At 53.0% G+C, this 12,623-nt stretch overlaps 1 protein-coding gene across 1 annotated transcript; it reads right to left on the bottom strand.

Annotated features, from left to right (window-relative positions):
* Nucleotides 1-240: 240 nt before the first annotated feature.
* On the bottom strand, nt 241-4,332 carry LOC132087158 (zinc finger protein 239-like). The gene is made up of 2 exons (XM_059493204.1): nt 4,328-4,332; nt 241-907 (listed from the first exon to the last, which is right to left on the bottom strand). Exons 1-2 carry the CDS (start codon nt 4,330-4,332, stop codon nt 241-243), a joined length of 672 nt encoding a protein of 223 aa, XP_059349187.1.
* Between the last annotated feature and the right edge of the window lie 8,291 nt (nt 4,333-12,623).

Raw genomic sequence — 12,623 nt, forward strand, 5'->3', positions numbered from 1 at the left:
CCTGGCAATGTTCTGAGGTGCGAGTGAATGTAATGACACGGCCATGGCCAGACCCTCATGTTCTTCCGTCCCACATCGTGTCTTTGGCAAGGGCAGGAAAAGGGACAGGTGTCTTCCCAGCGTAGACTACAGGGAAACTGGATCACCAGGGCTCTTCCCAATGTGGGCCCTCTAATGGGGGATGAAGCTGGAGTGGGGCATGAAGCTGTTCCTGCATTTTTGGCATTTGCAGGGCTTCCCTTACTGGTGGCTCCGTTGGTGTCTGGTCAAGTGAGAGCTACTGGTGAAGCTTTTCTCACACTGGGGACACTCGTAGGGCCTCTCCCCTGTGTGGATGCGTCGGTGGGTGATGAGGGTGGAGTTGTGCTTGAAGCCCTTCCCACAGTCGGGGCAGTGGAAGGGCCTCTCATCCGTGTGAATCCGCTCATGCAGGAGGAGATGGGAGCTTGTCTGAAACCTCTTCCCACATGTGGCGCACTGGTAGGGCCTCTCCCCAGTGTGGATGCGCCGGTGCTTGATGAGGTTGGAGTTGTGCTTGAAGCCCTTCCCGCACTCAGGGCAGAGGAAGGGCCTCTCCTCGGTGTGAATCCGCTGGTGCTGGAGGAGATTGGAGCTGCTCTGAAACCTCTTCTGACACTGGGTACACTCGTAGGGCTTCTCCCCAGTGTGGAGACGTTGGTGGGTCACAAGGTTGGATCTGTAGCTGAAGCCCTTCCCACACTCCCCACACTCGTAGGGCCATTCCCCGGTGTGGATCATCTGGTGGCTGATCAGGTGGGAGCTCCACCTAAAGTTCTTCCCACACTGCAAGCACTTGTGGGGCTTCTCCCCATCATGAAGCTTCTTATGGACCACCAGCTCTGAACTCTGGCTGAAGGTCTGCCCACCTTCCTGGCTCAGGGTGGCTCTTTCTTCTTCAGAGCACCCTGGGCTGCGTTTGGAGCCCCTCCTCATGGGGGATTCCTGAGTGTTTTCTTCCCTGTTGGATTCCTGTGCGCTAGAATCACTCAAAACAGCCTCTTTCACGAGGTTCTGCCATGCAGATTTTTCCTCCCTGGTCTCCATCCTCAGTTCCTTCCCTGGGGAAGGAAGGACAAGGAGAGGATGGGATTTGGCTCCATGCCAGAGGGAAGGGGAAGGAGATTCCCCCAGTGCATCCCCGGCAGGATGGCGTTGGCAGCAGAGTTGTCCTGCAGCCAGGGGCTGTGCTGGGCTGGGAGATAGAGCAGGAGAGAGGGGGAAATAGGAACTGACTTCCTCCTCACCTATCTGGGTGTCCCGGGGATCCTTCTTCTTCCTCACAGCCTCCTTCTCCATCCAATCAAGGTTTGGGAATGGGAAATCCTGTTCTGGGAAGAAAACAAAGGGTGCGCACATTGTCTTTTGTACTGGTTTGAGGTGCCTGAGGAGGGCTGGGACGATGCCAGGGACATCCTGCAGTGACATCCCCCCTGTCCTGCCCTGGGTGAGCTCAGTCCCAAACCTGACCCTGACGCTGGTCTCAATCTCCCTCCATGTTTAGACACACTCACAGTTCTGTATTTAATCTCATCCCAGTGCCAGACTTGTCTAGCCCCAGACCACAACCCAACCCCAGCCCAAAGCCAATCCCATGTCCAGCCTTAAAGCCAATCCCAGCTCTAATCCAAATCTCAGCCCCAACTCCAAGCCCAGCCCCAATTCCAGCCCCTTCCTAAACCCTCAGCCCCAAACCAAATCCCAGGTTCAGCCCTTCTGGGGGTTTGGGGGTGTCTCTGTCCCTCTGACCCCGATGATGTTTGGGTGGGGTCACAGCAGGGCTGAGAGGGACAGAGACCCCCCCAACCTCCCCCAGGTGTGAGAAGGTGGGAGAGCCCCCCCAGGCCCGAGCACCCTCAGCGGTGAGAGGGACACAGAGCCCCTGGTCCCCAGCCCTGCACAGGCATTGCCTGAGGCCAGAGGGATGGAGACCCCCCGAGCATCCCCTGGGCTGAGAGGGACAGAGACTGCCCTGAGCACCCCCTGGCATAGGGGTGAGAGGGAGGGAGAACCCTCCAGGCATTCTCTGGGGTGAGAATGATGGAGACCCCCTGGGGAATGCCCTGGGGTGACAGGGACAGGGACAAGCCCCCCAAACCCCTGCCAAGCATCCCCCAGGGCGAGAGGCACAGAGACCCCTCGAGCATGTCCTGGGCACTGGACAAAATAATTTGGCAGAAATCAAACTTGACTCTGCATAAATCACTTTGATGAATATTTGATTTTCCCACAAGTCAGATGTGATGAAAATGCAAACATATCCCAAACATTAATAAACTGACAGTACAAGCAAATTTGTGACAATTCCAAGTTCCACTCGTTCCTGCACAGCTCCAGCTCAGCTGCTGGCACATTCTGATAAAAGTGTAAATTCAGCCCAAGACAGATATCATTAAAAGGAAAGTAAACTCTTTGTAGCTGTCACAAAGGTGACAGGGATGAAGAGAAAAATGATTCTCACATTTCGCAAAGCACTCAAGCCTGGGAATTCAGGAGTTATTTGGGAATTTAGCTACTTGAGCTGAGCTTCTTGTAGGACTTTTAGCAGCCTTGTGTTCCTCGCCATGGGGTGAATGAACCTTGTCAGTCTCGCTGGTATCATTTGCTCCCTTTCCTCCTGTGATTTTAAAAAACATTTCAAGGAAGGATGTCACAGACATTTTTTCATAAAATCCTCTCTTTTAGGATTTGTCCTTTCTGGGAAGCTGGGGCCCCAGAAGAAAAATGCAAACAATAATTATCTGCTGATGTGGAATGTAACAGGAGCATCTGTGATTGGTCTTCTGTGAGTGTTTGGATTTGCTGACCACTCACGGGAGAGTTGGTCCTTGCTTTCTGCTGGACACAGAACTTTGTTATTCATTCTCTTCTTTCTATTCTTAGCTTAGCAAGCCTCTGCAACTTTTCTCTTTATTCCTTTTAGTATAGTTATAATGTATTATATATCATATATCAATAAATCCAGCCTTCTGATCATGAACCAAGATTCTCGTCCACTTCTCTCACCCTGAAGACCTTCATCAGGTCGCTGTAATAGAAGGACAACAAAATATTTTCTTTACACTCCAGGCCCACAAAGGCGATTTACCTCATCAGTTCTCCCATAAGTCACTCAGAGGAAGCTGCAGCCCAGTTTCAAAGAGTTCCTCCAGAGAGAACCACAACCTCCTCAGAGGAGGGAACCATGCTGTTGTCAAAGGCACTTGGGGTCAGAGAACAGTGCCTAAACTCACTGTGCCAAAATAATTTCACAGTCTGGTGAGTCTGGTTAAGAAAAGTGTTAGAGAGATTCCTCTGCCCCAATTAAGGTGATAATGAGACCAAACCCAAAATGAATTTTATTGAACAGTAAATGGGATAGAAAAGGGGGGACAGGAAGGGAATGACAGGAAAAAGAGCCCTCCCCTGGGGCAGGGCAAGTGTGACATTGTCCCCTGTATGCGTGGCATTCCCAGGGTGGGGGTTTTACAGCTGAGCCAGTTTGGGTAAGGGGGGTGGTGTTCACCCCCTGAGCAGGGATTACCCCACTGTTTCAGGTTGCCATGCAAGATGTAACCAAATGCATGTTTTCAATCCCCATCTTCATCAACTCTTATAAACAGGTGAGGCAGTGTTCTTTATCTCTTCCATGACTCAGCCCTGATAACGCCTTCCAGGGGAGATATCTCCTGTAAATGGGCCATTGAGTGTCACTGCAGGACTGATAAAATTCCATGCTCCCATTGTGGGATGCTCCGCCCAGGGGGAGGATCCAAGCATTCCTACCTGGCTATAAGCTGACACTTTGCTACACCAGCAGCACCTTGCCTACTGGATTCCCAGAGGACGAGAACTCCCTAGCCACCACTGGACCTCCAGGGGAAGATCAGACCCTTCTACAGGATCACTGCTTCGACAAAATCGTGTTCATCTCTCCAACAGGACTGCACCACCATCTACTGGGACAGCTGCCACCACCCTGACCAACAGGGTGTCAGGTTATATCCTGACTCTGTCTGTTTAAGGCAGTGTTTCTGTATCATTGCCTTGATCTTCATTTTCTTTTAAATTGTAATTCTGGTTTCGACCCTCCCCAGGTTTGCCTTCAAACCAGTACAAAAGACAATGTGCACACCCTTTGTTTTCTTCCCAGAACAGGATTTCCCATTCCCAAACCTTGATTGGATGGAGAAGGAGGCTGTGAGGAAGAAGAAGGATCCCCGGGACACCCAGATAGGTGAGGAGGAAGTCAGTTCCTATTTCCCCCTCTCTCCTGCTCTATCTCCCAGCCCAGCACAGCCCCTGGCTGCAGGACAACTCTGCTGCCAACGCCATCCTGCCGGGGATGCACTGGGGGAATCTCCTTCCCCTTCCCTCTGGCATGGAGGCAAATCCCATCCTCTCCTTGTCCTTCCTTCCCCAGGGAAGGAACTGAGGATGGAGACCAGGGAGGAAAAATCTGCATGGCAGAACCTCGTGAAAGAGGCTGTTTTGAGTGATTCTAGCGCACAGGAATCCAACAGGGAAGAAAACACTCAGGAATCCCCCATGAGGAGGGGCTCCAAACGCAGCCCAGGGTGCTCTGAAGAAGAAAGAGCCACCCTGAGCCAGGAAGGTGGGCAGACCTTCAGCCAGAGTTCAGAGCTGGTGGTCCATAAGAAGCTTCATGATGGGGAGAAGCCCCACAAGTGCTTGCAGTGTGGGAAGAACTTTAGGTGGAGCTCCCACCTGATCAGCCACCAGATGATCCACACCGGGGAATGGCCCTACGAGTGTGGGGAGTGTGGGAAGGGCTTCAGCTACAGATCCAACCTTGTGACCCACCAACGTCTCCACACTGGGGAGAAGCCCTACGAGTGTACCCAGTGTCAGAAGAGGTTTCAGAGCAGCTCCAATCTCCTCCAGCACCAGCGGATTCACACCGAGGAGAGGCCCTTCCTCTGCCCTGAGTGCGGGAAGGGCTTCAAGCACAACTCCAACCTCATCAAGCACCGGCGCATCCACACTGGGGAGAGGCCCTACCAGTGCGCCACATGTGGGAAGAGGTTTCAGACAAGCTCCCATCTCCTCCTGCATGAGCGGATTCACACGGATGAGAGGCCCTTCCACTGCCCCGACTGTGGGAAGGGCTTCAAGCACAACTCCACCCTCATCACCCACCGACGCATCCACACAGGGGAGAGGCCCTACGAGTGTCCCCAGTGTGAGAAAAGCTTCACCAGTAGCTCTCACTTGACCAGACACCAACGGAGCCACCAGTAAGGGAAGCCCTGCAAATGCCAAAAATGCAGGAACAGCTTCATGCCCCACTCCAGCTTCATCCCCCATTAGAGGGCCCACATTGGGAAGAGCCCTGGTGATCCAGTTTCCCTGTAGTCTACGCTGGGAAGACACCTGTCCCTTTTCCTGCCCTTGCCAAAGACACGATGTGGGACGGAAGAACATGAGGGTCTGGCCATGGCCGTGTCATTACATTCACTCGCACCTCAGAACGTTGCCAGGGGCAGGAAAGGGACACTCCCTCTCTCCCTGAGGAGATGAGTGAAATTTCCAGACAGGGGAAATTGTGGCCAGGAAGAGCCTGTTGTTGATGTATTAGTTTTCCCAGTAAACTGTTTTATTTATCCCTTCTCTTATCAGTATCATTTCTGTTTCTGTTTGTTCCTTATCTCATTGTTGTTCCCAATAAATTGTTCTTATCCCAGCCTGGGACCTTTGCCTTTTGTGCTTTCCATGGGAGGCGGGAGGGCAGCAAGGGCAGTGCGGTTTTAGCAGGAGCAGGAAATTGGGGAATCCCATTCATGAACCCCGGCCCGTGGAAACTGAGAATCCCAGCTGGTCCCAGCCCTGGTGGCCATGGCAGCAGCCTTGGGAGCGGGTCCCTGGCTGGGGCTGTGGGAACCTCTTCCCTCTGGTGCCCAGGGACAGGAGTGGAGGGAACGGCTGCAGCTGAGTCGGGGCAGGCTCAGGTTGGATGTCAGGAAAAGGTTTTTGCCCAGAGGCTGCTGGGGCCCTGCCCAGGCTCCCCAGGGAAGGGTCCCAGCTCCAGGGCTCTCTGAGCTCCAGCAGCGTTTGGGCAGCGCTGCCAGGCCCGGGCTGGCATTGTTGGGGTGTCCTGTGCAGGGCCAGCAGTTGGACTGGAGGATCCTGATGGGTCCCTCCCAGCTCAGCCAATTCTGTGGTTCTGGGATCCCATGAGCCTGGGGATGGGGCTGCCAATGGTTGCCATGGCAACGGACTCTGGCTGCAGGCCTGAGCTGGTGTCCATGGCAACCACCCCTGGCATGGGGTCTCCATGGAGCTGCCATGGAAACTGACCATAGCAACAGGGAGCTGGTGATGGTTGCCATGGAAACTGACCATAGCAACAGGGGGCTGCTGATGGTTGCCATGGAAACTGACCATAGCAACAGGGGGCTGGTGATGGTTGCCTGCTAAGGATCAGGTTTCTCACCGGCCCTCAGAGGGGTTCCTTATGGACTTTCCAAGAGTCTTCAGGCTGTTCCAGAACTGGAATGTCACAGGCACAGAAAGGGGCTCCATGGAGACCTCCCAGGGCTTTCTGGGGATGGTAAAGAGCCCTGTGGTCAGAGGCAGTCACAGCCATTCCATGGTGACATCCCAGGGCACCTTGGGCTGCAAAGGCACCGGTCTGTCACAGGCACTCACGGAGGCTCCACGGTGACATCCCAGGAGTCCCCAGGCTGCCAAAGAGCCGGGATGTCCCAGACACTCACAGGGTTCCTGTCATGGGCAGATATATTTATATAAATATGTATTCTCTATTATGGTAATGATTAGACAAAACTGCCTTAATCAGAAATATTTATGCCAGGATGTAAGAGACATAAAATATATTATACAAAGCACTAGGAAGTTATTTCAAAGCAACTGTATTAAGCAAAACCTGTAATTTAGCAGAGATTGATGTCACTCCCCCAGACCAATGACCATGGGCAATTCCCTTTGGCTCAGCCTGGAGCAGTGACCTTGAGGGTGTCCCCACCGCTGGGAGGAATCCCCACACCCCTCAAGAAGGGAAATGTCAGGAGATGCAGCCATTAAAATTTGGGACAGGGCTTTTCCAGTCTGAGGTGCTGCCCTGTCAGTCAGATGTGCCCAGGCTGGGCCAGCTCAGCAGCTCTGCAGAAGCTCTCAGTGGTGTCACTTGGTTGTTCCTTTCTCTGGGGATTTTTCCAGCTCTGCCACAGCTTCAGCTCCCTCTGAGGATGTTGAACTTTGAGATGGAGGAGTCAGGCTGGTTTCAGCATTATTCACCCCCAAAGCAGTGTGACTCCCCTCCTTCATTTCCCACTGGGGGCTTTGCAAACAGGGCCTTGCTGGAGTTGTTGGAGCCCATTGCAGGCAGAGCCTCCTGCTCCAGCAGGAACTGCCTTTCCTGTGCCATCAGCAGGGCAGGTCCCGCTGCAGGAAAAGCCCCAGACCAGCCCCAGCACAGGGAAGGGCTCGGGCACAAGGGCAGAGTGCCGTGCTGGGAGCTGTGCCAGGGAGAGCCTGAGGCACCAAAGGCACCTTGGCAGCAGCAGCTGCTTGCAGGCCATGGCCAGAAGCCTCCCTTGGCAGCCCGGCCTGGTGGCCACCACTGCAGAGCTGCTGCCTCAGGGCTCATTCCTGGCTGGGCTCTGAAAAGCCACTTGTGCCCCAGGAGCCTGACTGGGAAGCGACTGGCCCCAGCACCTTGGGGACAAGACATAAATGACAAACTCTTCATGGCAGCAGAGCCAAGGCAGGGACAGAGGAAAGGGCAGAGCCAGGCCCAGGGGACAGGGCTGCCGTGGTGATGGCTGTGAGGTCACTGCCCCAGCAGCAGCCTGGCTGCCCTCAGCAGACATTCTGGCCAGAAGCCTTGTGAGGGCACCCAGCACATCAGAGAACCCACAATGCAGGAATTCTGTCACTGGAGATGAGAGGGTTTCAATGGGCAATGCTGCACAAAGCTCCTGCTCTTGGACAATTCCAGGGATGGGGAATCCACTTCTCTGGAAAAACGGTTGCAGTTTCCTGCCACTTTCTTAATTGTAAAATATTTCCTCCTTCTAACAAATGTTAATTTGTCCCCATTCAGTTTAAAGATACTGACCCGTTTTCTGTCACTGTAGGATTGAGGAGAAAATAACTTCGAATGCTATTTTTCCCTTTTCACAGACCTTGGAGAGGACTCAAAAATCTCCCAGAATGGGGTTTGGAGGCCTCATCACAAAACCAGCAGGGAGAGTCTGTGGCCTCTGTGGTCAGTGGTGTAGAGGCTGAGGACTGAAAGGGAATAGCCTGGGAGGGATGGATGGGTGGTTTCAGAGAGGCTGGAGCTTTTCTTCTTAGTAGGAATAAGCCTGAAGAAGACCTAATAGCACCAAGTGCAGCTTGGGAGGTCCAGACTGAACACCAGCAGAAAGGAATTTCCCTGTCAGAGCAGGGCTGTGGTGCAGCACGTCCCCAGCAGGAGCCTGGAGCAGCCCCAGGCTCTGTGTGGGCAGGCAGAGGCAGGCAGGAGGCAGAGCTGTCAGCAAAGGAAGGGCCCAGCCAGGTGGGGCAGCCGGGGATGCTGACAGCCTGCAGGGACAGAGGCGCAGGTTTGCTCAGCATCAGAGACTCCTTTCCCTCGCTTGTCCCCAGCTGTCATCAGTGCCACCAGTGTTCTGCTCTACCTGGAACCTGGGGACATTTTCTCAGTCCTGTCCCTCAGATGGATCTATTTAAAGTATGAGAAACTTCAGTGTTTCACCCTCTTTTTGAGTCCCTGAGAAGGTTTTTTGAGCACACTGTGAGGGACTGGGTCTGATGCAAAGAGCACCAAAGCCCCAGAGGGTCATTAAGTCCCTGTGCTGTGTCTGTGCTGCTGAGCTGGGCCGGGCTCCTGGCCCAGAGGCAGCTCCTGGCAAGGGCAGCGCTGCAGAGAGACAGCTCTGGCCAGGAGCAGCTCCTGTGCACAGCCCAGCAGGGCTGGGACGCTGCCAGGGCCCCTCAGGGACACCAGCAGGGCACAGACAGAGCTCACAGGGGCTCAGCACTGGCAGGGGCTGTGGGATGGCCCTGAGGGGGCTGTGTCACAGCAGCACCTCTGTGGCTGTGTCACAGAGGCACAGAGCAGCTGGGATGTCAGCAAGGGGCTGTGTGACAGCACAGAGTGGGCTGTGTGAGGTCACAGATTGGGCTGTGACATCACAAAATTTGTTGTGTGAGGTCACTGAGCAGCTACAGCGTCATAGAGGGGACTTTGTGACATCACAGAACAGGCTGTGAGATCATGGCATGGCTGCATGACATCATAGAGCTGGCAGTGAGGTCAAAGTATGTGCTGTGACCTTACAGAGTGTCAGTATGACATCACAGAGAGGGTTTTGTGACATCACTGAGGGGGGTTGTTACATCACAGAGCTGGCTGTGACATCATAGAGTAGGGTGTGAGGCCATAGAGCAGATCCTGACATCATAGAAGGTGGCTCTGTGACATCAGGGAGTGGGCTGTGACAACACTGGGTGGCTGTGTAACATCATAGAGCAGGCTGTGACATCACAGTAGAGACTGTGAAATCATAGAGTGACTTTCTGACATCACAGTGACTTCTGTGACATCACAGAGCAGCTGTATCACATCATAGCGTGGCATCTCAGAGTTGGCTCTGGGACATCACAGGGGCAGTGTGACATCCCAGGGGCAGTGTGACATCACAGGGGCTGTGTGACATCACGGGGGCTGTGTGACATCACAGGGGCTGTGTGAGGGCACTGGGGAGGTCACTCTGCCCCGGCCTCCCTCACAGTTCCCCCCAGAGCAGTCCAACCCTGCTCGTGCACAGTGGGGTCCCCTGTACCCCCAGGTCCCCCCGCCCCCAGCCCCGCAGCCTCCCCCAGAGGATGTTCCACGAGATCGACCCCAGAGCCTGACACGGGGACGGGGGCTGGGGCCCTGGGGGTGGCACAGGGGGACAGGGACCCCCCGGCAGCGTCCCCGTGTCCCCCTGGGCCAGATCCTGGGTCAGGGCTCCTTCACCCTGTTACCAACGAGGCCTTGAGAGCGCTGAAGAAATCCCCAGCAAGGGATCAGCCAAAACCAGACTGAATATTAAGGGACAGAAGCACAAAGTTCCTTGGCAAGAGTCACTCTGCTCCTGACTGGACACTTCAGGCACAACAAGGAAACAAAGCAACAACAAAACCAAACAGAATCCAAACAACCAAACCAGAAATTTACTTAGAAGTGGGGCTTTCATTCCTAAGGAAAAGAACTGTCCTTCTTATCTCAGTGCCCATGGCCAGAATTGGGATTTCACCTCCAGTATTCCCTATTGTGACAGAGTGGAGGAATTTCTTGTCTCAAGACATTTCATGTGTGGGGAGTGTTGCAGTGTGTTGCAATTTCCTGTTTTAAACTTCCCAGCCCCTTCCCAGGTGTGGCAATATCTCTCTTCCCCTTCCCCCTCGCCCCCTGCGGGGCTGTCAATCAGTCTTAACATTCCAGCAAGGCCATCGTGTGGTTGGTCAGGTTCAAAAGATGCCCCTGTGCCCAGAGGTCATTGGTCTGTCTGGGTGTCATCGTTGCCTGAGACCCTGCCCCTCCCACCTGGTTGGTGGCTCACCTGTCCCTTCCCTCCCCCTCCCCCCGGAGCTTAAAAAGTCACTCAGGCCTTGCAGTCGGGATTCTGTTGGTGCTGTTACCTAAGATTCAGAAGTCTGTGACCATGGAATAAACTCTTGATATTAACCCTCCGGCAGAATCTCTCTCCTTTTCCTCCTCACCTTAGCCTGAAGCCTTCTCACCTGAGGCAAACTGAGTTTCCACAAGCCTGGACTTGTTTTGGCGCTCAGCTGCACCATCCAGCCAGCCAAAAGTGTCTCTGAGGTGAAACACCACAGTTGCCGCCTTTGGCCCAGGAGCAGGGGTCAGAGGAGCCATGGCACAATCTACCTGGTAATATTGGGATCTTATGCCAATAGGGGAGGAAGGGGCAGGTCCAGCCCTCCCCTGCCCTGGACGCCCAGCCCTGCCCTGCCCTGTGACCCCAATCCCTCCAGAGCCTCTATCCCAGCCCAGCAGTGGCTGCCAGTGCCTGGCACAGCACAGGCAATGCTCCACAGCCACCTCTGCAGCCCCAGCCCAGCTCCTGAGGGACCAAATGAGTCCAGTCCCAGCTGGGGGAAGGGCCCAGGAAGACCAAGGGGTATTGAAGGCTGACCACAAGGCAAACACATATCTTGACCCTACCTCCTGCTGGAATTTCCATCTGAACGCTACTGGAATCCAGGAGTTGGTAGCTCTGTGTATGCTCCTCTGTATCCTTTTTGCCTCTCTCTCTTTCTGTCCTTTTCTTCTATTTTGGTCCTTTTGCAAATTTGAGTAATGTAAAATTCAAATAGCTTAGAGTTTGTGAAGTTGAATGGGCCAAGTCAGTGCTTTAAGAAGTGTTCTGTGTTGATTGAATGTCATATTAAATCTTTTGCCAAAAATTCTCTGATTTTCTAAAGTTACCAGTAAAGACTGTTTTGTTGTTTTGAGCTCCTGAGGATCTCTTGTTGGTATTTCTCCAGGAAGTCCAATTCAGAATACAGAAACAATTGTAATTCCTTTTAAATATCTCCTTGACAGAGTTTTCTACTGGATGGAAGTCAGGGCTTGTGTGTCCTGCTTGGCACAGCCCAGGCAGGGCTTTCCCAGCCACATTCCACACTCCATTTCCCAGCTGGAGCCGCTGGTGCCTCTGAGTTGTGCTGCCCCAGCCCCAGGGACGCTCTCCTTGTCTGCCCATTCCCCCACGGTCTCTGGGCAGGGATGGCCTCAGTGGGGGCTGCTGACATCCTCAGCACCTTGGAGGCTGCTGCTGAATTTTCCTGCTGCAGAGGCTTGTTCAGCCTTCAGCTCTTCAGTGCAGGAATTCAGTGTCCCAGGGCTCCTTAACATTCAGAAAACCTTAACAAGCCAAATCTCTGGGGATAATTTGATTTAGGTGTTCAAATCAAATGTATGGTTAATTAGTATGATTTCAGAAGCCAATTCAATGTGAATACCCTGAATTTAAAAAAAAACAGCAAGAAAATATTTTTTTAGGTCCTGTAATTTTTTTTTTACTAGTAATTCATTGAAATGTGCAATCTCCAATTGACATTGAATCCAAGTACCTCCTCATGCAGTTTGACTGGGTATGAAAATCAGGACCTTTCATGGCTGACAATCAATCAGACTCTGTCCCTACCCCAACCCCACCATTTTCCCCATCCAAGGCTGGCACTCAGAGCAGCCTTGTGCAAATCTGAGCTCCCTCCAGCCCACACTGGACCTAGCCAACAGACCACAGTTGAACAGGATATAACTTAATAAAAATTACACCATTAAAATAACAATCACACATTTACAAACTCTTCCCTGAGCTATGTGCAATGTCCCAGCATGTCTGATGAGTCCACTGTTCACAACTGATTTGCATACTAAAATTAATTTTTGACTAATGTGGTTCTGTGATAGATATAAACACAAGTTCTTGTATCAGGATTCTTGTCCTGGACTGAGGACAGAACAGCTCAAACAATTCCTGATTTGCAAATCTATCAGTGGTGGATGGAGAAGGGAGGTCAGGCTGCTCTTGGTGTTGAGGAAATGCTGAAAGCAGCCT

Source organism: Ammospiza nelsoni, unplaced genomic scaffold, assembly GCF_027579445.1.
Source record: "Ammospiza nelsoni isolate bAmmNel1 unplaced genomic scaffold, bAmmNel1.pri scaffold_40, whole genome shotgun sequence".
Taxonomy (NCBI): domain Eukaryota; kingdom Metazoa; phylum Chordata; class Aves; order Passeriformes; family Passerellidae; genus Ammospiza; species Ammospiza nelsoni.